General features: G+C 53.7%; 1 protein-coding gene across 3 annotated transcripts in view; it reads left to right on the forward strand.

Moving 5' to 3' along the window:
- Positions 1–24,287, forward strand: part of ADAMTS7 (ADAM metallopeptidase with thrombospondin type 1 motif 7) — a 51,814-nt gene extending 27,527 nt beyond the window's left edge. The window contains exons 17-24 of one of the 3 annotated variants that reach the window (XM_030015613.2): positions 2,696–2,822; positions 3,362–3,575; positions 6,742–8,562; positions 10,369–10,521; positions 11,173–11,346; positions 11,922–12,068; positions 12,305–12,464; positions 22,409–24,287. In XM_030015613.2, the coding sequence (XP_029871473.1) occupies positions 2,696–2,822; positions 3,362–3,575; positions 6,742–8,562; positions 10,369–10,521; positions 11,173–11,346; positions 11,922–12,068; positions 12,305–12,464; positions 22,409–22,581 (2,969 nt within the window). In that variant the 3' untranslated portion in view covers positions 22,582–24,287. The other 2 variants (XM_030015614.2, XM_030015615.2) reach the window with 2 other exon arrangements.
- The last annotated feature ends 1,845 nt before the right edge of the window (positions 24,288–26,132 follow it).

Here is a 26,132-nt window from a genome sequence, read left to right on the forward strand (position 1 = left end):
GGCAGAGCATCCCTGTACTGCGGGAGTGCCTTAGAAATTCCTGGGTCTTTTGTTTCAGGAGGTCTGGGGGGGGGGGGCGGGGGGAAGCAGCATCTGTTGAGGTCACCACTCTTGGGTGCCCCCGCCGGCTCACCCGCCAGACCCCATGCTTTATCAGCGCTTTGCTCGGTGTCCTGTTACCATGCTGGGTGTTCCTCGGCATGAGGGTGATGGAGACAAAAGAGCTTTAGAGAAATCCAGGGAGTGTGGAATGGCCGGTCTCCCGCCTGGCTGGGCCTCTCCAGGGGGTATGATTTCCAGGATTTTACGGAGAGCACAGGGGAGGGTGCCTGGCACGGGCAGAGCACTGAGGTCCTGCACAGCCCCCTGGTGTCAGACACTTGCTTCCCCCGCTTCCTGCCCCACTGCGCCGCTGGCCAGGCATCCTGGGGCAGCTTTTGGGGTGGCTGATGGAGGGGGATGGTCTGGGCACGCTGCAAGGGGGGAGGCTGGGACCAGCGAGTGCTTCCTCGAGTGCAGCTGCCACTGAAAAAAAGGGAACTCAAGGACACTCATACTTTCTAGGTAGCACAGAGTGCCAGGAGATGTTTCCTGCCTGTTCCTGGGAGACAGGTGTGGATTCCTGCTTGGAGCGGGAGCATTGTGGTGTGGCAGGAGCTGGCGGGGTGTTTCATGTACATTTACACTGAGAGCAATTCACTGTGGATTTGCATGGGCCCTGCAGCATGGGGAGTCGGGGAGGGCAGGAGCTGAAAGCACTTACTTTTGTTTAAAACCAGCTTTCCTTTGTAAGGGTTGAGTGCTTGGCTTCCAGAACAGAAGGGAAATAAATACAGGAGCAAATTGGGCAGGAGTTGGGTGAGGATGCTCACCCTGTCCGGCCACAGGTGAGCAGCCGGAGGAGGGCTGAGCCCCTCTCCCTGGGCTGGATGACAGCGTGAGCTGGGACATAGATTTGGGAGAGCTCAGGCTGAGCCTTTTCTGTGGGGGCCAGCCCCAGCCCCACCGGCTCCATAAGCTCCCAAGTGCTTGAGCCAAAGCCCAACTCAGCAGCTTCAGCAGAGTCGTATCAATCTCAGCTGATGGCAGTTGTTAATATTTAGAGCTCTCCCAAGTCACAGGTCAAGTACATGTTGCAAAAAGGAGGACAAAAGCAGGCAGTGAGGCAGCGTGTTGAGGGTGAGGTCATCCTGAAAAATGTCGTCCCGTGAGCACGGCAGACCTGGGGCAGGAGGCTTCGGCGGGTGATTTATCCATGAGCTGCGGCTGGGGCAGAGGACTGCCAAAAAAGACCTGTGCTGCTGCCAGTTGCCTCCCCTTTGGACACAGCCCCCCCCCGAAAGCCTCATTTTGTGTGTGTGCATGCACAGTCACGTGCACACAGGTGCTCTGATGGCTGGATGTGGCTCTGGACAGTGGTGCCAGGACAGTGTTCCCCCCGTGGGCTGCAGCATCTCCACTGCTTGCCGTCCTGCCCCACATGTACTCCTCTGTGTGGCTTTGGCAGCCCCAAACACATGGCTGCGGAGGCTTTTCGCAAGGGGAGAGATGGGGAAAGGCTTTTCCCTTTGGCCGAGGGGTCCCTCTGGCAGCAGGGTGTTTTCTGCGGAGCCTCTGCCAGCTGCATTGCTGTTAAAGCCCATTAGGCAGCTTGTGGAAGGGCATTTTTCTGCATCTCTTTCATCTTACTGCTGACCATAAAAGCTGTAGGGTAGTAAAGGTTTTACTCTAGAGATTTCTGCTCAGCAGCAAACCCAGCAATGCCCCTTGTGATGCCTGTGACCAAAGGACACAGCCAGAGGCCACCAGGACCAAGCCGGGGTCATTGCAGAAATCTGAGAGTGGGAGCCAGCAGAAGGGTGACAGTGTTCCTGCTTTTGACCCATCTTGTCCCTCTGAACCGCTTGGTACAGAGACAAAGCACTGAGAGGGCGAGCAGAGATGTCCCGTGGAGTTTGCGAGGTTGAAGCAAGCCGTCTCTCCATGTTTGGGGTCTGCTGACAGTTCTGAACATGGTTGTCCTCACCTTGCCTTCTGTGGAAACTCTTGCCATTCCTTAGGTACTTCCTGACATCCCTAAGCCCTGAAAGAGCAGCTTTTTTTTGAAGGGAGAACAAGATTTGCCAACTCTTTCTGTGGTCTGTTTTTAGCTTTCTACGTGAGCAGCCCTGGACTGGGTCTCAGGACAGGAGCCGAGGTTTGCCTTGTGCTGGACAGACAGAAACCCTGTCCCGCCAGCCCCAGGGAGAGCTTTGGCTGCGGTCTGATGCTTGTAATGCTCAGGACCCCGTATCCTGGCTGGACCAGTGTTGCTTACATCCATTCATCCATCCATCCATCCATCCTGTCCCAGGTGTTCCTGCTTTGTAGCTGCATATCCAGGGTCATTTTTCAGCCCAGTTAAGCTCTGTAGGTCTCATCACACACGTGTCGGATTAAGACCAGGTGTCCAGCTCTGCGTTTCCCACCTGGGTACACTGGGAGCACTGGTGTCATTGGGGTCTGTGAGGGCATCAGTACCTCAGCAGGAGTGGGCTCGCGACTTCCAGTTTCAATTTCAGTGGCGGTTTAATTTTCTTTCCCCTGATTTTGGTGGCTCAGGCTTACCTTAGGGCCTCCTCTCACCTGCGGCAGAGGATGCTCGCTGGTTTGGTTTGATTTTTGTCTCGAGCCAAGCCCTTGCCTGTGTCCACAGGGGTGCAGCGGCAGATCGTTCACTGCGTGGAGAAGCTGGCTGGCATCGTGGAGGAACGGTACTGCGACGCGCTCACGCGCCCCGATGACCAGCAAAGGACGTGCAGCGAGGAGCCCTGCCCGGCCAGGTCCACTGGATTCCTCCTCACCCCTTCTCAGCAAAGCTTTCATCTCCAAACTGCCCTAAGCAGCTATTTGCACCCATGGTTTTGCACCTCTCCTCTCCCTCATGTTTGAGAATGGGTCCCAGACCCTGCGTTGGTCCATGGGAGCAAATCCGTGTGGTTGCCTAATGGCTGCAGTGCGTTGCTTCTCTGCAGACCACGAGCCACACGGGAAGACAGCATCCTGGCAGGGCCGAGAGCCCCTCTCTGCCTCTGTGCAAATAGCTATCCCTGACACCACACGGGGACTAATCCATCCCTGACCCTCGGTCTGGGCACCCTGACCTTGGGCTGAAACACAAGCCACAGTTAGGATCCTAATTCCCCTGGGCCCCGCTGATCATTACAGGCTGCTGAAGCCCACGTGCATCTCGTGGACGTCTCCTAGCCCCGACACCTCTCGGTGCATGCTCTGCAGTGCTCGGCGTGGTGGGGCACGGGCCAGAGCCCGGCTCGTGGCGGCTTGCTCCAGCTGAGACGTTTCCCCATTCACATTTCCCCAGGTGGTGGGTCGGTGAATGGCAGAAATGCTCGGCCACCTGCGGCCAGTCGGGGCTGATGAAGAGGACGGTGCTCTGCATCCAGAGTGTGGGGCTGGACGAGCAGAGGGCATTGCAGCAAGCAGACTGCCAGCACCTCTCCAAGCCAGATGCCACCGCACCCTGTCACCGGGAGGTCCCCTGTCCCTCCCAGTGGGCCGTGGGGAACTGGTCCGAGGTGAGAAATAGCGTCAGGGAGGTCCCGGTGTCTCGCAATGCTGGGGGGAGCTGGGGACAAAGTGCCCCCCAGACATCCTCAGCCTGCCTGAGAGTGATGGCCCTGCTCCTGTTTACAGGGGAAATTCATGGATGTGTTTCCATGGCTGACGTTGTAACACCAGCTCACAGGGACGGGAATTTCATTGCATGGGGAGTTCTCAGAGTGAGGAAGGAGCACCGTGCAGTTTGACTCTGCCCCATCCTCTCTGAAGGGGATGCACTGCTTGATTGCAAGGAGGGCAGAAACAAGAGGCTTTCAACCCTTCAGCATATTTTCCAGCACCACAAGCCTTCCCCTTTGTTTTGGCAGAAGCCTTAAAGATAATTCTTGCTTCCTGAAGCAAAGTGTTCGAGGCAAGCTGGGGTTTGGGTGCACCAGGCACATGCGTGCCAGCCAGTGGGCATCTGCTCCCCAGCAGCGTGACCTGGCACTGGTGCGAAGCTGTCTCATCTCTGCTGCTGGGGTGAGCAGAGACAGAGACCCCTCAGTAATGTTCCCTGGGAGTGTCACAAATTTTTCAACAATTTTTTTAAAAAGAGAGGGAGAAACCAAAAAACCCCATGTGTAAAATGCCATGGTCTGTGGACACCCTGTGTAGCCTTTATTTATTTTTGTATTTCTGTGGATCAGCTTAACCACAAGTTGAGGGTTTTAACCAGAAAATTATAACTTGTAATTTAAGCAGTGGTTTCAAAAAGTGTTCAGCGTTAAGACAAATATCAGGAGAGAAATGAGAGAGCCTGGGAACTGAGCTTGTTGCTAAGAAACAAACAGAATAAAAATGTGAACAGAAAATTTGAAGGCTAAATGAGAGCTATTTAGAAATATTTTTCTAGGGGCCCACAAAAGCCACAATTGCAGGGCTGAGAGAGACGGCTGCAACAGTTTAAAGGGAAAATCATGAATTGCCCATGGGTCTGTGCATGAAGCCGGCCCAAGCCATCACAGTCATCTTCTGTGGTATTGACATCAATGGACCTGTGAGCCCAGCAAAAATGTGCTCAAGATTTTGAGATGTCCATAATTTTTCTGTCCTTCTTTCACTTAAAGCTAGAGCCCTCCTTCTTCTCCATTTCCACCACCACCAGTAAATAGAGAAATTTGAGGGGCTTGGAAGCTTCCCAGAAACGTGGTCCTTCTGTCCAGTGATAATAATAGGCAGTTGTTGTTTTTTTTGTATTTGCAGACCCTGGGGCAGGGCAGCATGTACGCCTGTCTGGCCCGCAGCACCAGGGCAGCTCACAAAGCCAAAGGGGTTATTTGCAGTTTGGGTAGCCCAACCAAATGCTTAAACGCTGGGACTTAGTGCCTCCAGAAGAACCCTAAAGCAATGTATGTCCAGTTCTATGGACTTTCCAAAGAAGTCCACTCAGAAGCATTATTTGTTGTCTGCTAATACACAAGGGTTTGCATACAGGAGCATCTATCTGTTGCTGGCTGGAGCACATCCCACCGTGCAGCCTGCTGTGATGCCTCCTGCAGTCGTGTGCTTGATGCTAAACCTTCGTGCAAGCTCTGGGTGTTCCTCCATGAGGCTCCTAACAGCCATCATTTCTTATCTGGGTCCCAGAGGCTTTCCTGATAACTGAGCCTAGGCAAATAAGCCCCCTCCTGCCCCCTGCAAGAGCTGCAATACCTGGAATTTGTCTCCTGGATGGAGCTGGAGGCATTTGCTGAGAAATTTTAGCTTAAGGCGCATGCTGCAAGAGTTAACCTCTGCCTGATTTGGCAGGGCCACCCCAGTAGGGAGAAGCAGATTGCTTGCACCCCTCCCACAGATGTTAATGTGCGGTAATGTTTTATTTCAGCAACACTGCATAGCTGGTGGCAATGCCTGGTGGTGGCCATGCAGTGTTATGGACTGTCCATTCTGCCAGGCACAGTGCTCAGGCTGCTGGGTCAGCATGTCCTCCAGACAGCCCCTGCCTGGGAGGAGACGTCCTGCAGGGTGGGCACCCACCCGGGAGCCCACCAGGACCGGCGTGGGGAGCGGGGCAGGTCCCAGCCAGGCACCTGGCCCTCGCAAGGACTGAGCAAAGACAAGAAAGGCTCAAAGTACAGGAGTATATATTGTCTGAGGAGCACATCTCCCGGCCAGCCCAGCCCAGCAGCCCTGCCTGTCCACCTTAACCTCTGAATTTCAACGTGCTGGCGGCTGGGCATCAAACCCTCACCTCAGCCTGCCTGTTTTCATCCAAATAGCAGGGACTTCAGCAGAAATCCCCTCTGTTGGGTTTGTTTGCCTTGCTGACCATTTGTTCTTGTTGGCTGGGTCATGTAAGGTGCTTTGATGTACGTGACTAATGCTCTGTGCGTCTGTCACCACAAACTGCAGCAGCCTGTGGCTTGTGCAGCCCACATGTGATGTTAGTAGCACTATGATTTACTTATACAGCAGAAAATTTTGCTGTCCTTCTTTCCAGCTTGTGGGTTTCTTTTGTGCTGAAAAATCTCAAAGAGACCGTTATGGTGGAGGAGGGGGTGTCCTCAACAAAGCTCCTTATTGACCCTTGCTTTTTCTGTACTAGGACTACACCCATGTTGTTATCCCCTGTTTCAAAAAATTCTCTTCTAGAAGAAGAGATGCAATTCATGGCAATAGGTCATAGAAAAGAGCTATTAGATCATCTTACCCAATGCCCTTCACAATGTCCATCTCCCAGGAAAATTGTTTCTGGCTGGAGTGCAGGTCAAGGATCACCCCGAGCAAAGAACCCTGCAATACCAACCCTGCACTGGGACGGTCTGTAACGGGGGGACAGCCCTGGAGGTAGATTTGACCGATAATACCACTGCTTACTGGTGTGACCTGTCCCCCCTGCTCCTGACTCCTGGTACAGGGGACCCCATGCCACAGGTGGGACTGGCACAGGAGACATCCTGGGACCCAGGTGGGTGGTGGGAGTGTGGCAGAGCAACATGGAGCCCCTTCTCCCTGTGCCCAAAGCATCGCGGCACAGGGGACGGTTGAGCACCCACTTCAGTATCTCGGAGGGGAGCACTGGCAAGGGGCATGGTGGGTTCTGCTGCGACACCGCTGCTGGCCCCTTCCCCGCTCCTCCTGCTGCACCCTGCATCGCCCATGCTCCTGTTCCTGATGTTTGCGTCTCTCTTCCTTTCCCAGTGCTCCGCAACGTGTGGAAATGGGACACAGAGGCGTCCTGTTTACTGCAGCAACAGCACTGGAGCCGCTTGTGACCCTGCAGAAAGACCCAGCTCGGAAACTATTTGCTCCTTGCCGCAGTGCCAGAAGAAATTAGACAATGCCAACACAGACTGGTCTGGCAGTGGGTCCTCCAGCAGAGAGATATTTAATGAAATCCATTACATCCCCAGCAACCACATTGCTAAATTTAACCCCTTAATTCCAAATATTCCGGAGTCTAATGATGTCAATATCATCACTGAGGAGGACTTCTCAGCCAGAAAGGGAAATGTCTTTGTTGATGATTTTTACTATGATTATAATTTTATCAACTTCCATGAGGATCTGTCTTACTATCCCTTCACGGAGAAAGAGACCAAAGGCGAGGGGCGTAAGCCAGAGCTGAGCACCAACGTCGTGGAGGGCTCCCATGAGATGCCTGCTGATGTCCTGCACACTGTCAAGCCGGGAGGAGGAGCAAGCGAGGACCATCTGGTGACCAGCGAAGCAAACACTTCTGCTGCTGTGCACGGTGAAGGAGAGACGGAGCCTGGGGGTTTAATCATGAATGACCTCCTGAGCGTGGTCCCTGAGGATGCGGGGCCAGCCACTCCTAAATATGCCATCCCTGACTTCATGGGTGAGGAGGAAGATGCAAGGTTTGTGTCCCGCTCCAAGGACCACCCACCCACCCAGAGCACCACGAGTCACAACTCTGCCAACAGCCATGACCACCCACCCCCGGATGAACCCTGGGGAACCGTGCCGGCGAGGACCAGTCCTGGGCAGGATGCTCCAGCCCGTGGCCTTGCTCCCTGGGCTCCTTACCCAGATGGTCCCTCCCCGCCGCTGCCCACTGGCAGGGGCAGTGCTGGTGCAGACACGTCCAACAGTCTGGGAGACCCAGGGAGCAGCGGCAAGGGGCATGCGAGCACAGAGGGGCCGGGTAACACCAGCAGCGGGGAGCACAGTGTGGCCGGATCTGCGGGGAGAGGTCATGAAGACTCAGGGGAAACGGGCCTTGTCATCACTGGTGATGCTAATGGTGCTGCCCCTGAGACCAAGGAGCCAGAAGGGTGGGCAGAAATGCCGGAGAGGATGGCGGGCACACACGCAACGTCAGTGGCCAAGGAGCAAGCCCAAGGGACAGAGAGGGCAGGTCTTTCCTTCCCCACCCCTCAGGGACCGGGGCAGGAGATGGGAAGGAGTGCTGGCGACACCCATTCCGCTGCAAGTCCCTATCCTGTGGGTGCTGATGGGGGTCCCGTGGGGCAGGCAGGGCACCAGCCAGAGCTCCGCACACCCACGTTCCTGACCTCGGCCCCCTTGATGGCTGCTACAGCCTTTCCAGCAGCAGTATCCTTGTCCCCTGCCATGCCCGCGCCAGCCACCCAGCTCACCTCCAGCGGCCTCACCCAGCAAGATGCCCTGGCACCAGCCATGCCCACAGCCCCAGCTCACAGCCCTCCCATGCACCCAGTGGGAGCATCGCCCTCTGAGTCCCCCCCAGCGTGGTGGACCATGGGGGTGTCCCACCACCCAGAGCCAGCATCACCCCGTGCAGAGCAGACCTCCCGTGGGGCCCCGCTCAGCAGCACCGTGCCAGGGGAGCGCTCGCCGAGGACAACCTCAGGGACATTTGCTTTCAGTGGTGGGGAGCACGAGTTATCCCAGCCCACCCCAGCCCCCCCGCCGCTCTGGGAGAAGAAAAAGATGGAGAAGGAGGAGGCTTTGCTTCCACCATTGACCACCATGGCAGCCACTGTGATGCCCAGCTGGGAGGTTGGGAACTGGAGTGAGGTATGTGTTGAGTCCCATTAAAAGTGCGACATGGCCAGTATGGAGGTGAGAGACCTGTCCCTTTCCTGGCTGGTCTCCGGGGCATTGCTCTTTGCATGAAAAAAAGTCGTGCATGGGGCACACACGCTCCAACTGCCGCTCCATCGTGTCCCGCTCCCTTGTGCACTGGCCACGGCAGCGGCTCCTTGCACTCTGCAATGCTCGGTTCAGGCCAGCCCGGCACATTTGCAATCACCCTGCTTGCAGCCCTGGCACACCTCCCTGCTCCAGGAGAGCTGGTTCTCCCGTGCACGGCGTTCCCCAGCTCTGCAGAGAGGGTGCTCGGGCCGTAGTGGCAGTGCACGGTGGGCAGAGAAACGCACTCCCCACCTGAATCCCTGCCTGCTCTGGAGAAACAGGCAAGCACAGAGCCCCCACGCTGGGGCTGGGCACCCAGGGAAGCCAGACCCTGGCACGGGAGCAAGCTCTCCTGCCGTTGTATAGGAGAGAGTATCTTAAAATATGCCACAAAAAGACAGAAATTTAAATGTCAAGTGTAAGGCGCATCAAGGCTGCAAGTTACCAAAGGGAAGGGGCTGTGCTGAATGCAGTGAATGGGGGATTATCAGCTATCTTCATACTGCCTAGCTGTCCCGGGGCTGCTCTCTGCATAGCATTTGCACTGACAGACAAAATGCTGCAGCAATTCATGGTAATGGGCTTTTATCAGAAAGCACAAAAATAACAAGCCTTTGGTGTGGTGGGGCAACCAGAGACTCTGTGATGGGGGAGTCTTTTAAGAAGGCTGCACAAAGGACCCAGTAAGGGTCAGGAAAATACTTGGTATCAGCAAAAATACAGTCCCACATGTGGGTTTTATAAAAGGGCTTTGAACATCACTTGAGCCGGGGCGTTGGAGGAAGCTCTGCGGCAGGGATGGGACTGGTGGCAGTGCTGTGACGTGGAGGCACACGGGTGTGTTTTGAAAGCCCTGTAAAGGCTTTTATAAGAGGCAAAGACTGCTACAAAATAAATCAGATCAGTCTGGACACTGAGGGGTGAATCCAAAAGAGGAGGTGGAGGCACTGCCTTTCAGGTGGAGAGAAATCTCTACTGGGGCTTTTAACACTGAAAGAGCAGGGGGCAGACAGTGCTTGTGAAAGAAGGACATGGAATGGAGCTTTATGAGAAGTTTGTTGAATGGTTGAAGCCATTAGTAATAATTAAGAGACACCTAGCAACAAAAAAGCTAAAGGCACCCCAGCTGCAGAGATCCCCAGTGCTGCCCTGTTTCCCACCGAGCTGTGGGCAGCCGTGACTGGGAGGCTGGTGTGGGGCGATGGCTATCGCTGCTGGGGTCCGGGGTTGTGGCGTGAGAATCCTTCTGGAAGCCAAAAGCTGAACAGGGAGAGAAAGGACAGTCCTAGCCAGACCAGAAATGACTGAAATGGGTTATGGAGGAGGGTTTTCCTCTTCCTTCACCCAAACTGAGGGCTGCCTGATGTGGGACTGGTTCGAGAGGAGCCTCTCACTATGGGGAGTGATCTGTGGGCCTGGGTCCTCTGCCAGTGCAGGGCACAGCCTCAGGGAAAGCTTCTCTCTCCGCATCGTCCCACAGACCTGCCTCTGCACGCCCCAGTTTTCCTGGCACCCCTCCCGATGCCCACACAGGAGGCAATGAGCTGAGTCCCCGGGGACCTTTCTGCTGGGCTACCAGGCTCCATCCTGGGCCAGAGCCAGCCATTGGGGCATCAGGGGCATCAGGGGCCAGCCCCGCTGGGGCCGGCAGCAGAGGAGAGGAGCAGGCGTCTGCCTCCTGTGTTGCAGTGCTCGGCCACCTGCGGCGTGGGCGCGATCTGGAGGACCGTGCGCTGCAGCACCGGCAGTGATGACGGCTGCACTGCGGCGAACAAACCCGTCCCTGCCCGGAGGTGTTCCCTGAGACCGTGTTCGTCATGGCGTGTGGGGAACTGGAGTAAGGTAAACAGGCATGTAGCCGGTAGGGAGGGTCCTGAAAAATTTACAGAAGAATGAAGGCAGGTGGTGCCTGCCCTGTGGCTGGAGCAGTACTGGCTCTTGGGGCATGAGCATGCCCGATGGCTCACAAAGGCAGAGGATAAAGGTTTGCACTTGCCACGGAATTTAAACTACTTCATCCCACAAAAATCTTTTCATTTTTCCTGCTCTTGGGCTCATTAAAAAGCCAGGAATTTGCAAAAGCTAAACAAAGAGTGGCTTGAAAGTCTCTGGAAAATGTTCTGGCCACTCTGCGCTACCAGGGGGTGTTTGCAGTTGGGTTGGGTGAATCCAGTAGGTTCAGTGGTGGGGAACAACCCTCCTTGCTCTGGGTGGCACCGTTTCTTGGGATCATCAGTTGTCTGATACATAAAGACACTGTTACCATTACAACTGGAAACCCATTGCTTTCAGAGGGAGAGTAGTGACAGATTTAGAGCTGCACAGACTTTTCTCTAGCTTGGACTAGAGAAAGAGCTGAAAAGAGGTTGAGTATCGACTCAATCCAACCCAAGGCAGAGCATGTCTCTGGGGTCACCACCCATTGCCAGAGGGATTCCCCCTGCACCAGCCCTTGTTGCCCTTCCCCGGCGTGATGCTCCTGTCCTTTCCCAGTGCTCCAGGAGCTGTGGCGGGGGAATGAAGGTTCGGGACGTGCATTGCGTTGACACCAGAGACCAGAGGCTCCTACGGCCCTTCCACTGCCAGGCTGTCCTCTACAAACCACTGGCGCAGCTCCCCTGCCAGAGCACGCCATGCCTGGACTGGTACACGTCCTCCTGGAGAGAGGTAGGGGCTGTTGGGGAGGGGGCTGAGACGGGGAGGGGGAGCAGCGCTTGACCCCCGAGCATCACAGCGGGGCTTCATCCCTGGCTGGGCACACACAGCGTGTGCCTGTGACGGGGTGTTTCACACCCACAGTTATTTTTCCTCTCTCTCCCTGGAAGCACGTTCGGCCAACACTCGGCATTTGCTTGCCCAGAGCAAATGCTCAGTAGCTGGGCAAGTGCAGGGCCAGGGGGACTGAGCTGCCTTCGCTGGAGCCCCCTGATCGTTGCTGGCAGGCGAGGTCAGCCCGCCTTTTCACATGCCTGCAAAATTTAAGCAGATACTTGTGATGGGTCTGCTGGATCCTCCTGCCTCTGGGAATCTCCTAGCCGGTTTCAAGCACAAAAAGGAAATCACCCGCTAACAGCAGGGGTAGCTGCAAAGCGAGTGTTCCACCTGGAAGGCAGGTTTTGCGGGTGCTTATCTATTTGTAGGGTGGGTTTGCAGTGTATTTCCTTAAGACACCAATGCATGGAGCGTGTCTGCCTTTCTGTTGTGCCGCTGGCTTCCCCTTTCAACGGCTCGTGTCTCAGCAGTGCTCGGAGTCGTGCGGTGGCGGGGAGCAGGAGCGGCTGGTGACGTGCCCGGAGCTGGGCCGCTGCGAGGAGACATTAAAGCCCAATGCCACCCGTCCCTGCAACGCGCACCCCTGCACCACCTGGGTGGTGGGCTCCTGGGGAGAGGTGAGCGGGGACAGGCGGGAGCGCGCTGCTCCACTCATACAGGGCTTTTGCACAAAATGCAAGGAATGGCGGGGGGGAAACCCAACCCTCAAAACCAAACTGGGGGCTACGGCAATAAAAACCTCCCGGGGTCTGATGCTGCCAGCACAGCGCGGCGTTGGGGCTGCGGCTCTGCGGGGCGTGGGGATGGGTCCCCCCCACTTCCCGGGGCTGACGGGGCTGCCCTGCTCCCGCAGTGCACGGCTCCCTGCGGCGGGGGCATCCAGCGGCGCCAGGTCAAGTGCATCAACACCAAGACGGGGCTGGCCGAGGAGGACAGCAGCCTCTGCGACCACGAGCCCTGGCCTGAGAGCACCCAGAAGTGCAACCCGCAGGACTGCGAGAGCTCCGAGTCGGGTAAGCGAGCGGTATCCCACGGCCCTTCTGCCTGTCCTGAAAGCTGAATGTTTTGTCTTTAGTGTGGTTACGTTCCCCAAGGGCTTGTGCGTGCTGTTTGGGATAAATGCTGCCTTTTGAGGACATGGTGATAATTGCGGAGATTGGTGTGAAAACCACCCAGGCTCTCAGTTAAGGAATATTACTTACAGAGCGGGCAGCTCCTCCTTCATCAGCTTTAAGGAGGAGCGATGCAGCGTCCTCCATCCCCATCCTCTGCCGTGGTCAGAGACACTTTTCCACCATACGGCACTGGTGAGGGCTGATGCAGTGACAACCAGTTAGAAACTCGGGTGTGCACAGTTTTGCCACTCGTTGTGGGTCGCACAGCAATGTGACAAGGCACAGCACAGCATTACCTGGGGTGCTGTGTGCTAGGGAGGTTTAAATGGCACCATGGTAGTGGGCATTGGGCAGGCATGTTGTACACGGGCTGGGTGGTCTCTTGGTCTCTTCGAAGCCACCCTGTGAGACAACATAAAGTCCTTGTAAGAACATGACCCGTTTCTGGGTCTGGTAACTGGAGATGTTTTTTCTAGCCGAGTTTAGACTCATTCTTTATTTTTCTTCTCCCCACCTTTCACTTCTCGGTCCCCCAGACAGTCTGGAGGAGGACGCCAGCAATAACTGGCTGTGCTGAAAGAGGAGCTACACTCAATTAATTTTGCAGGGGCAGTTCATGCCCTGCGCTCTCCCAGCTGGCCGGCGGCATGACGCCGTCCTGCTCCTGGGAAGGGACCCCAGGAAGGGCCGTGCAGCCGGTGCCGGCGCAGCAGCACCCGGGGTGGGACCGGCTGGGTGCCGGGGCGAGCCGGCGGAGCGGGTGCGGGGAAGGACGACGGGCGCGTGGTGCTCACGGTGCTGCTAAACGGGGAGCTGATGCCGGCTGCGGCACGGAGAGTGACGGGGGAGGAAAGGAAAACCAGTCAGCCCACTAAAAAGCAATGTGTCTGTGGGGAGATGGAGGGGGTGTTTTATATATGAAGTGTGTAAGGCTAGCTTGGCTAATTGATAATTAAGTGGGAATGTTATAACTGTCTATAAATGTCCAGAGCATTTGGCTGTGAAGAGGCCGAGTGTGGTTTTACCGGCATGAATGTGAGCTGGGATGTGCTTGTCGGAGGCAGCAGCGTCACCCAGCAAAGGGACCGCCGGCGCCTGCCTGAGTGACCATGCCGGGGGCGGCGTGGGACAAAGGGACCTGGTTCAGGAGCAATGTGTAATTCAGAAAAAGGAAGCCAGAAGGAATTATCAAGGGCTTAAGCTCTCTGACCACCAGAAGGCTGTTAAGTCCCAGAACACAAAACTTTTGAAACAAGCCTAGGCTCACCACTAGAAAGTCAGATAAAAGACCAGTTCTCCAGCATCTTTGGGTATGGCTGAGCAGGGAGTCAGTCCCATTTTAAGCTGAGCCATGTCTGCCAGCTGTGTTTACCTGCTCTGGCTGCAGCCGCAGTGTTCAGCCATGCCACAAGCATTCGCCTGGCTTCTCCTCTCGCCTTCACTCAGAGAGATACCTCCCACAGCACCAGGCAGTTCCCTGTAAGCCAGAAATCTGTGGGCTGCAAGGGTTAACAGCACTTAGAAGAAAAAGCAATATAATGAGGGGATTAGATGTCATTGATCATTAATCAACCTTATCTTTTTAATGTGTCTGGGAAAAAAAAAAAGGCTTTTTGACTGCCCAGAAAGAAACGTTAGACCCTCAGGAGGTTTGTTGAACAAAGAGGGCTGAGAGCTGGAGCGGAGCAGGGGGGCAGTGGGTGCCCAGGGTGCAGGAGCCAGCCCCATGGGCTGCCACACACCTCCGTGCAGGTCCCCCTCTGCAGCCTGGGTCACCCGTTCTTATCCTTTCAGCTCTTTGTATTTGTTCCGTATCTAGCCGTGCTCCTCCTAGCACCTATTCTGGAGAGGGCAGAAGCACTGGCTTTGGTTAACTGGGATTTGGAGGCTGTGACCGCTGGCCGTTAGGATGCTTTTAGCCATTAAATCGTTCCTTTTCAGCGGCTGTGCGACCCTCCTGCCTTTGCAAGTCTGTCGGGCAGTTCAACATTTAGGAAATAATTAGTCAGGCTTGCTCAAGAAATGATGTGCAGTTCCGGCTATTTTTGTCACGGGAAAATTTCCGTGCCGGGCTTGGTGATGAGAGCTGTGGAGCCGCACGGCGTAGCCAAGGTTGTACCAGAATAACCACTTAGATGTGTAGGAAGCACACAAATAAATGTCAAAATCCTGGATAAAAAATGACATAAATTCTCTGGCTGTAGCCCAGGGCAGGAAACGCCTCTTGGAAATACAAACATTTCCTGCCAAACCATGAAGAGGAACAAAACTTTCACATGGCAGGAAATCACAGATGTGTAAATCCACAGGCAGAGGCTCCCAGAAAAGGCATGAACGTAAACTCCAGCCCTTTCCTGTGTTTTAAAGGATCTTTACTGCACAAGATTAATGCAGGCTGGAGTGATTCATGTGTTTATGTTAGAAGCACAAGGAGCCTCTATCTCCTTTAACATGAAGTGCACCGATACCAGCAAAATCATGTATTTGTCTTTGTGAGCAATCGTGTTCTTGCTGGACACAAAAATGCGAATAACCCCAGTAGAGTTTAAATGTTAAAACCATTATCAGATGAATTTTTAACAGAGTTGGAACAGATTAAGCATAAACAAACATCTCACAGGCAATCAGCTCGCTTCAATTAAAGGAGCTTGGAATTAATCAGAATCGGAATCCTGTTCTGTCGCCAGGTTATAAATTAATAGATGATTACACAGAGGTTATTTTTAAATGTTTTACAGCTGCATCCAGCTGTGAGTGGAGAAGATAGTGTTGGCCGTGTCCTTCGGTGGCTCCTGGGTACCATCGGAGCCCACTGGGCACACAGATGCCTCTGTGCCATGCCCCAGCAGGGCTGGGAACATTTATCTTACTCCATGCTAAGACAAGGAACTCAAACAAGTGCGACTCCAACACAGGAAAATCTGCACAGGGGCTGAGAGCCATCGCTCTCGCCCACACTAGTGGCAGCCGGGAAAGCCCTGCAGCTCCTTGCTGGTGTCCGAGGGTGCAAGGAGGACATCGCTCCCCTCCTGACAGCACAGCCTGGGCGATAGGAGCGGGAACAGATTTGCCAGATCGCGGGCAGGGCTGCCGGGGAGATAAGAGCAGCCTCTGGCTCAGGAAAGCCTGTTCCTCTCTGATTTCCACCCGTGTCTAGCTCCGAGCCCAGGCAGTGCTCTCACACCCACATCAGCCACTCCTGTTACCAGATCATTTCTTGTAGCTCAGAAAGCTGGGAAAAAACCCTCACAACATGTTTATTTCTGTGTTTAAGTATTACACTTTGTTTTATGGCCATCTTGGAAAGGAGCTGAGCAGCAGGTCCCATGTGAGAGCTCGGAGAAACCGACGCTGGTTTATCCAGCAGGTCGAACAGCTTTAAAACGCAAAAGCAGCAATTGCTTTATATTGGAGGAGGACGCTAATGGGTGAACTGAGCTGCAGTCACCCCGCTGCTGCAGATGTAGTGGCTGTGCCTGCAGGAGGGCTTTTGGCCAGACCCCATCAGTGATGGGTGAAACAACCCTGTTCAGGACCGAACGTGTGCAGCCCATGGGGCACTCATTGTGGTAAATGTCATAAAATTAATAATTTTCCTCATGCCCATTTCTCTGGATCTGACACTGCAAGTTCCCCGAATTCACTCCAAGCAGGTGATGGGTCCGGTTCTTCCCTCCAGCCGAGGCACCTTAGCAAACACGGCTGTTTCCCACAAGTGTCTCAGGCTCTGAGTACCAAAGGAATTAAGGTAAAGCCTTTGGCTGGCCCAAGAACAAATATGTATAAACTGACCGTGGATACAGTTTCTCTGGGAAAGGGACAGAGGTTTCCAGCAAGCGGGAAGGGATGGAGTGGGATGGAGTTCAGCCTTGTGCCCTGGGAGCAGCCAGCACGTGGGACCGTGTTTGGTGGGGCTGTGAGAGGGGCGATCCCTCGGGGGGAGCGAGGGGTGAAGTCTCCCCCGCTCACACTGGGGACGTGCTGGGGCAAATCCCAGACAGCTGGGATGCCTCTTCAACTGCTGCCTTTTGCAGTGCTCCAGGCTCATTATCCAGGGTCTGGTTGTATTTCTAGTTGCCTCAAGATTAATTGGCAATTAAAAGTTATATTCCTGCTTGCTTTGCGTAGGGAAATGAAATTATTCATGGTTCTGCATGTAGCTGAGTTTGTCCGCAAGGGATACATACTAGAAATAATTGCAGCAAATTCCAATTTTCTCTGTCATTTGAGCATGTAAGTCTGTATCCAAAGGGCAAGACAGGGAGGTGCTGCTGAGCAAGTTGTTAAGTGCCCTTTATTTACTGCTAATTAACAACAGGTGTCAGTGGAAAAATGGGTGCTTGGGAAAGGATTTCCCGTTTTTGTTCAATGTAGGAGAAATGAACGTTACACATTTTAGCCTTACAGAGAAACAGGCTGTCAATGACACGGGCTGGCAGAGTCTGTCCCCATAGCGGCCCTTCCTACCGAGGGGGTTGATGCAAATGCCAGGTCCGAGCAGTAAGGATGCTGTGCAGGTCCCCTGTAATGCGCCCGGACGCCGATCCATCTGCGCCGTGTCTGCAGAGTGGCTCCCATGAAAATTCGGGCAATGGAAGAAAAAAACCATCATAACCATCAGGCGGATGGAGCAGGAAAGGCTGTTTCCTCACCCCGACGAGAACAGTAGGGTTTCCTTATTGCAGTGCTGCATGCTTTTCATGTAAATGACCTTGGTTTGACCAGCGGCAGTGGGAGATGCTTCTCCTCCCTCCTTCTTGGCAGCTGCTGAGCAGATTTAAGTTTTAGAAAGTGTAAATCGCAATGGATCTCAGCAGCACTGAGGGTTCCCGGGCTCCAAGCCTCCGATAATGGGAGGCAAAGCCTAATCCCAACAACAAAAGATTAACCCTTACTTAACTTCTTTGAAAACTCTCCAGAATACATCAAAGGCATATTTTTCCATGCGGAAGACCGACGTTCGGCAGAGAGGATATGAGCCTTGGCCTTGAAGGGCTAAAAACAGAGAAAGCAAGGACGAAAATGAAGAAATGGTGCTTTACCTGTGGCTGGAAGAACAACTGTGCTCAGCCACGGCAGTCACGCTCTGAGGGTCCTGCCTGGCGTCAGTTTCCCTCAGTCCTGAAAGAGAGGAGGGCTCAGGGCTGCTGGCAAGCATCGTTACTCTGCCTAATCTTCACGTTAAAAAAAAGGCAAATGAAGCAAAGATTCCGTAGATGTGACATGACTGTCTGCTCAAGCTCGACTGTTCCTTGCAGGGTTGGCTGTGGCAAGCTCTGGATTCAGCGTGTTTAAAGCAGTTTTGGATTTTGGCAAGGAAGGAAGGGTCATCTTCAGCGACTCGTTTCGGCAGAGTTAGCTTTTTCTCCCCCTCCCTGCACTCATGAGAAGGAAGGGGAAGACAACACAGAGTGTAGGGAGAGTCCTGGCTCTGCCGCTGCTCTTTGGAAATGAGAATTTCTCTCTGTCAGATCCAAGGACTCTAAAAAATGGATAATCCCCCTCAACGTTTTACAGAGCACTAGCCTTTTCCTCCCCCTGGTCTGTAATCCCCGGGCTGGATGCTCAGGGAGTATCAATGGGAGCTCCGTGACAGTGCTGAGCGAGATGTGCCGGGAGCAGCAAGGCTGACACCTGAAAACTGGTGGAGTTTTTGTGCTTTTCTCCCAGTTTTCCAAGCTGCAGCCCTATCAGTGCCTGCCCATGCAGGCAAACCTGGCAGCTGAGTGTACATCGCATGCATGCTGACCGGTGGCTGCAGCTCTAGTGCTGCCTGCAATGAAATGTGCTGCCTTCACCAGTGCTCATTCCCAGGGAGGGCACCGCGGGCCCCGGAGCAGGAGCCTGGGATAATACTTGTTCAATTTGGCACTGGCTCTGAGAGCATCCCGAAGGCCAGAGGTCAGCAGCTTAATTCTCTGGTTTTGCTAGCTCAGCTCTAAGCTCAACCTTTCCTTGTTTTTACAAAACCTGTTCCAGGAAGTTTATTTTTCCCGAGCATAAAAGTAAATGCTTAGGTCTGTATGGCAGAAGCTTAAATGAAATTTAAAGCGACTTCCACGCCAACTTAAAAAAACAACCAAAAAAAAGTGGGGGTTTTCAGTTTCTAATGTGCTGACTTAGCCTGGATTTTAAAAGCCCTGCTTTAAGCTATTTCTTTAGACTAAAATTTGGCATAGACTTGAACACTGGAGCATATGTTCAAATGAAGTGTTAGGATTATATGAAAAAGAATAGTTAATAGAAAAAAATAACAGTAAAAGGATTAAATGAAAATTGGGTCAATTCTGTAGGGACCCTCTCTGAAGAGCTGACAAATTAAGTGCTTATTACAGCTTCCCTTGCCCAAGACCAATTCCAGGGAGGAATCACGAGCTCAGCCAAGATTTTTCAGACCTGAGCTTGACCCCACACTTATCCACGCTGAGACGCTACATCAGACCAAAACACAGCCCGATCTGGAAAAATGATGAGCACTGAACAACTCCCATTGACTTCATTTTATTAAAATGCTTTGGAAACCCGGAGTCCTGCTGCGAGGTCTCATGTAAGGTCAGCAGAGCAGTTGCAGCAATGCGTCCAAGCCAAGGGTGGTGGCTCTTCTCCACCCTCCGCGAAGCCCATCCCGGCTCTTATTGCGCAGTAGGCTCATACCTTTGCAGATAACATGGTGAGAAATAAAGAGAAATAACTCCTGGCAGGAGACCGATGGGCTTATTTATGCCTGTGTACGGCTCTGGGTAGTGCAGGTACAGGAATTTCCTACTAGCGCCCAGAGTGTTGACCTGTTGGAAAGGGATCAGAAAACAGCTAAACCATCACCTCTGATCCTGGAAAGCGACCTTCCAGCGAGAGGCTCCAGAAGCCTAGCCTTTACAGCTCTTTCAAGGGAAGACAGGAGGCAGCTTGGTTGTGATCCATAAATAGCTTTCTAGGAAGACTGTTGCGATAAGCAGAGGGCTCGTGAACAGAAACAAGCCCAGCAAGGCACAGCAGCAGTGTGCTAAAAATACCAAGGCGCTTGGCAGGGGTCTGCCTCGGCACAGCATCCCCCCAGGAGCATCGCCCCGGGACTGCAGCGCCGACCGTCCGAAACGCCGGTGACGTTCCCATCCATCCATGCAGCATTTTTAACTAAGTTCTTCTAAACAATGTGGAGTTTTTACTGCTGTTACACTTGCTCGGTGCAATGCAGTGATTAATTAACCCCCCTGGAGCACACCAGCCCCTGTCCGTGCCTGCTGGGAGCTGTCGCTGTGTCCTCCATCTCTCCTACTCAATATCGCTTCCAAACCCAGCAACTCGAAACACCACAAATTCATAAAACCCGTGGGAAGTACAGGTTGGGCAGGTGGGGGTTACCCAGTGGTTGTGCCCCAGTGAAGAGTAAATGATTACCGAATCCTGCACGAGGGGAGAGATTGCTGAGATTGGTGTGCCAAGCCGGAACTGCGCACCAGTGCTTTTTAAGGCACAGCTCAGCTGGTGCACCCCGGTATCGTCATCGCCAGCTGTAGGGGACAGGATGGGGCAGTTCTCCAGGCTGACATGCCCTCAGGCTTTTCTCTCTCATCAGACACCCCAGAGGTGTTTTAGGATCCCTGCTTGAGGCATCCCAGTCCTGCAGCACATGCAAACGGGAATACATATATTCGTGTGCGTGAATGTCCCCATGTGAAAGGGCTCTGGGGGTTCAGGGGGTGCCGTGCCAGAGCCACAGGGATGCTCCTCGGGAATACCATCCATGAGACCCCGATGGAGCATCACATGAGCAAACGCTTCCCTTTTCCTGACCGGCTCCGGTGCTCTTGCACAGCGTGGCTGCTCTCATGGCAGGTCTGGGGATGTGTGCCGCTCCCAGCCCGGACCTCTCTGGGCTTCACAGCAATTCCTTGTCTACTCTGCTCAACCAGCAGGAAAACTCCGCGTTACCCCCAGCACCCCGGGGGTTGGACCAACCCCCCAGCCCGCGAGTGTGATGTGCGGCTGGGATCCAGCGCTCAGTCCCGGTCTGTTGGCAGCTGTTGGATCCGACACCGCCGGCCGGCAGCAGCTTCTGTGTTAAATGGTTTCTTCAGGGTACAGAGACACTATTGCTGGGCAGAAAGAGCTGTTGCTCAAGAGGAAGAGAGGAGATACCTCTACTGAAATAGAAAATTAATTTTAGACCAGCATAGTGACCTCCTTGCTGATGGGCTGGGGCCGGGGGGGTGAGAGCTGTAGTTGAAATCCCAAACACGGGGAAAAGTCACTGCTCTGCATCTGCTGAGTCCTTTGCATTAACTGCTGCGGGTCGGCTCGTCCCTGTGAGAATCGGGGCAGCAGCCTTTCCCTGAGCAAAGCCTTTTGTTCGCAGAGGGGAGATGGCAAGGGGCAATGGTCAGTGAGAGCTCGCCTGGCTCAGTCCCAGTGTTTCCCCAGCAGAAAAGTGTCCTGAGAAAGAGAAAAACCCATTTTCTTGCGCTGTTTCTGCATCTGCTTAGCATGGCCCCGGGCAGAGGGTGCCTGGGGAGAGGCAGTGTGGGGGGACCATGGGGTGCTGGCTCCAGGCGTCTGCCCCGTGGAGCATCAACTCTGCCCTTCTTCAGAGAAGAGCTGTCATTTGTTTTAATCATTTGTACAGGAGGTAAAATTAGACAGAGCTGATATAATTTCAACAAGTCTTCTACAACTGGGTGAGATGCTGGAGGCTCAAGGAGGTGCATGTTTGTTTTGGTATGAAGTAGAAAAGGAAGAAATTAAAAATTAAATTAACCCAACTATATATTCTTATAAGCAATGCATATTTGGTGATGGGTCTCTGCCACCCTGAGCTGAGAGGCAGCCTGTTTGAGCCCGGTCTGGCTGGCGACGGAGCTGGGAGCTGCTGGGGCTGATTTCTGCAGCCTCTGCTGATGGCACAGGGGAGGGCTGACCCCTTCTCGCCACAGCCCGCACCATCCCACGGGATGCCCGGCACCGTGGTTTGCACGGCGCCATGGTTTGCATGCGGTGGCAGGCATGAGGGTGTTTTGGGGTGGTGGCATGTCCTGCCTTATCGCGCCCCAAGGGCAAGGTCTCTTTGGGGCAGCGCTCGCGTCTCCCCGTGCTGTGAACCCGAGCGCTGGACCAAACGTCCCGACGTGGCACTCCCGGCCCCGGAGAGGGATTTGTGATTTCCAGACTGTTTGCAGAGAGGAAACAGTTTCTGCAAACAGTTTGCTCAGCCTCCGGGTGACTCAGCTGGGATGGCTGGGCTGCGACCCATGGCCACCACAGCCGCTGCTGCAGCTGGCCCGGGTGCTGCCCCCGCAGCAGGGCCGGGTGCTGGCACTGGAGCAGCGGTTCCCAGACAAAGCCCATCCTCGAAGCAGCGACGATGTTGTTTTGAGGTTTGCGAGACACCTGCAGGAAACAAACCAGATGATGTGGGTTCTCGAAATAATCTAAACACAATGCAAATTAAGTTGAATTATCGCCTTTCTGCTGCCTTCTGTTGGCATTGCAGGGAAGGTCTGGGGGCTGGGAGGAGATGTCATTGCAGGGAGGTTTGTCACCTCTCCCAGGCCTCCAGCACGGACCCTCCTCCCCGGGGAGCGAGCCTGGGCTCAACCCCGCTCCCCTATATGGTTTCTCTGCCCTGGGAAGATGCTGCAGAACTGTAGACAACAGCAGAGGTGTTATTTCTGCTGGCAATTAGAAATAACGAGGATGCTTGGTACCCAGATGAGGGTGGGCTCTGCATTTGCTGAGGTCTGTCTTTGTCTCTGCCAACTGCACGCCAGTTTTCACAACAAACGCCTGATAACCGCACCGGCAACACCGGCAATAAAGCTGTCCTTGCCCTCTCGCCTTCCCTCCAGGCTTCGTCTGCGAGCGTGACCGCTTGACATTTGGCTTCTGCCAGACCCTGCGGGTCCTGGGAAGGTGCCACCTCCCGACGGTCCACCTCCAGTGCTGCCGAACCTGCCGCCAGCACCAGCACCGCGCGGCATCCGACCGGGACCGCGGGGATGAGCGGGCCTCCAGGAGGTGACAGGACCGTCCCCGAGGGCAAGAAGCGCCAGGACCCACGGTGGCTCCCAGAGCAGCGTGGTGACGGCGAAGGAGGGAGCCGGGTCACGGCCAGGACTTGCGGCTCTGCCTCGTCCCACAGCAGCGCCGGACGGTGCTGCCCGCAAGCTGCGCGGTGCTCTTTCAAAACACGGGGAAGGCTTGATTTCTTTTATTTGTGCTACACTATAACGGTGCTCAAACCATCGGTCTGAAAAATAAGGTCTGGCGTGGGCTGGGTGTGCAGGTCCCACTGGTCCCACGGGAGATGCTGGGGCAGCCAGGACCCTCCGTCAGGGTCACGCTGCCGCTGGGCGACTGGCGGGGAAACATTTTGGGAAAGGGAAACCGAAAGCAGCGATGATTCGGGGGAGACCTCTCAGAAATGCTTATGGTGCTATCATTTGACATTTTCAGCCTCTTGATGGTGTTGGCAGGCCAGCACAAAACTCTTGACTTTTATTATTATTTTTATATATATGAAGTGAGCATCTAGCATTCCACCAGTACAGCCGACCATTTGGGTTAGGTTTTTTTTTCCTTAAGGAACTTGAAGCTAGGCAACCCATTTCTGTAACTTTCATTAAAATGTTTAAGCACTGAAGCTAAATAGCCATAATTTGAGAAATGGAGACAGGGCAGCGGGATAAAGTATCGGCTTTAGTTACCCCCACGAGTCCAGGGCTCATGGTGTGTGCGAAGACTCCATACCCTCATCTTCCCGCTGCTGGCTTTGTGTGCCAAAGCCATTGCCCGTATCACTCTGGAGCAGAGGGCATGGTCAGGGACACCAAGGCACAAGTGAAATGACACATTGGTTTTGGAGTCCAACAGTGCATTCCCTTGCATGTATTTGTGAAGGAGAGGGAAAGCTGCCCTGGCCCTGGTGGTGAGCAGTGCATCCTCTTTGCTGCATCCTTCCTCGTGAGCAGCAAAAAGTACTTACACACCTGGGTTTCTGTATGCCGTTATGGCGTAGCAGTTTAATGGTTGGTTAAGGTGTTTTTCTGTGTTCTTACAAGCTAAAAACCTTTTTTCCTGCTTATATAGATTCTACTCTGTTAAGCTTAGCTGATTCTTTTAACTAGAATATCCAATATTGTACGAGGAGCGGCACTTCGCTGGCACAGCCCTTACCGCCTGGTCCGGGGGTGTTGTGTGTTAATCCCTCCCCGTCTTAGGGAGGATTTGCTGTTAGGTCGGTCCCCGGTGGAGGGTCAGGAGCATTTCGGTAGAAATTACCTTCCATATGACTCTTCAGGCTACGGAGGACACCCCAAAACTGGGAGACCATGAAGGCAATCCTACTTGCATTGAACAAAGAAGGGCTCAAGCACAGCATCGGCCGTGCCGTGCGTGCAATGCGGTCGCACAGCCCAGGGTGCGTTTCTTCTTCCCCTGTGCTGTCGGGGACAACATTCAGTCCCATAACAGGGGAAATTCCTGTGTGTAATTTGTATGTAAAACAGAAGCCATGACTTCACCATTTGTGTTTTATTCCTTTCCAACATGGTGTAAATTTTTATGTTTCAAGAGCCTGTGTTCAGTCCTGTTTTCCTTCTCACCGGCACCATCTGTCCCATGCTTCTGTCGTGCTCCCAGGTTTTGCTAAGGGATAGCAACTGAATGTGTTGGGGTTTAATGGCTATAGCTCATGAGTGTGTTAAATTAAACAGTTACTGAAGAAAATTGGTTGGGTTTCATATTTTCTCTTCCCGTTGGGAAATTTTGAGGGATTTTTCACTGAAAATGCAGTTAAGTGGAGACAGTTTAGGTACTGGCAACAGCGGGGGTGTGATCACTCTCTCAGCTGCAGCAAAAGGGGGCAATCAGTTTGCATCTGAAAATCATTTAAGGCTGCTGTTTGCAACTGGGATTTGTGTGATTAAAATGTGAGCTGGGTTGATGGGGTAACTGCTGGCAGCCCACTGGTGACTCGCAGATCGAAAGGCTCCAGCCTCTGCCTTCAGTTGCTGCAAATCGATTCATTTCAGTGGTAACCTGACCTGGTGAGCCTCTCCTGCAGTACCTGTCCGTGCGCAGGGTCACATCCGTGGCAGGGACGAGGGCACAGGATAATTCCTCCCACAGGAGACCCGGCCAAGCCCATTGCACCATCTGGGCATCGATGTCAGGAAAGCCGGAGAAGTGATTGCAGCCGAGGGGAAGACTGTAACAGCAGCTGCTGTTTCATAAATGCTTCAGCCTGGCCAAACATAAACCTTTGGGAATACGCTGATGAAACGGGCCCTAAATCAAAGGCACTGAGCTTCTGCGAGAGCTCTGTGCGCCGCGTGCTGTGCGGCAAGCAGGTTTTCTTGTTAGCCCGGCACCCTCGAGTGGAGCCGGTGCCTGGGCGTCCCCAGCTGGCACAGCCATGGCTGCTGGTTCACGGCCAGAGCACGATCCCCACCAGCACCTTCATGTCCCTGCAGCCCTGACCGGCGTGGGTCTCGGCGGCACAGGGAACCGCAGCAGCCAGGGAAAAACTTGCTGTTTCAACCCTGAAACCCTTCTGTTTCAAGAAGGCCCAACCCCGACGCGTCTGAAGCCTCGGGGTTTGCAGAGCAGGGCGGGTGCCCCAGCTCTGTGATGACACAGCACAGTGTCCGTCTGGGAAGGGCTGAGCAGAGCCAGTTCCCTGGTGCTCAGACCGGGAGCAGCAGGAATTAATGTAAACCAAAAGCATAGCCAGCCAGCCCCTCAGTCCAATGGCTCCCAAACTGCGGAGGTTTCTGGTGGGTGCTGAAGCTAGAGAAATTTGCATCGCAGTGTGGGAATCTCTAGTAGAAGGGCATTTCATCTGATTTTTAGCCACATAATAAGCCAGGCCTTCTACAAGCACATAAATTGCATTATAAGTAATAACCACATCTTGCCTAAATACCTGCAATATTTTGTTTCAATGAGGCACCTACAGCTTGCAAAATGGGCTGCAACTGTAAATGGAAAACTCTCCAGAATTGGTGCAGTTCTGACTCCCTGGCCCTGCCATCGCTAGCTCTGACAAGTCTGATGGCAGCATCTGCTTTAAGCCACAGGGACGCAGGAGCACATGCGTGCAGAGCTCCTCTCCTCCTCTCGCAGCAAAGCCAGACCTTTCCCAGGAGCAGATCTGGATATATACTTGCTTGGCTTTGTTAGTATCTGTGTTTTCACTTGCTCCTTGTAACCAAGGAACTAACTAGAAATGCCTTTTTTTCCTTTTTTAAAGACGCTTTTATTAACGTGTTGACACGAGAATGATGTTATTCAGAAATAACTGCTGCAGTGGTGTGCAAAGGAAAGCAGGAAAGCAATTATGAATCAAAAGATGTTTGAAATAGAAAGATGCTTTTCCCGGGGGTATCTAAGGATGGTTTGCCAGGAAAGCAAGTTTATCCTTTTTGCTAGGTTAATTAGAGCAGACTATGAAAGAGAAAAGCAAGAATATGTCAGCCCCAAATCACAGAGGTCCCCGAGCTCCATGGCTGGCATCCTTCAGCCAGGCCCTGGCAGAGCAGAAGGAAGCCCACCAGTGCCGGCATCCCTGCC

This window comes from Aquila chrysaetos, chromosome 5 (assembly GCF_900496995.4).
Source record: "Aquila chrysaetos chrysaetos chromosome 5, bAquChr1.4, whole genome shotgun sequence".
In the NCBI taxonomy this organism is placed as follows: domain Eukaryota; kingdom Metazoa; phylum Chordata; class Aves; order Accipitriformes; family Accipitridae; genus Aquila; species Aquila chrysaetos.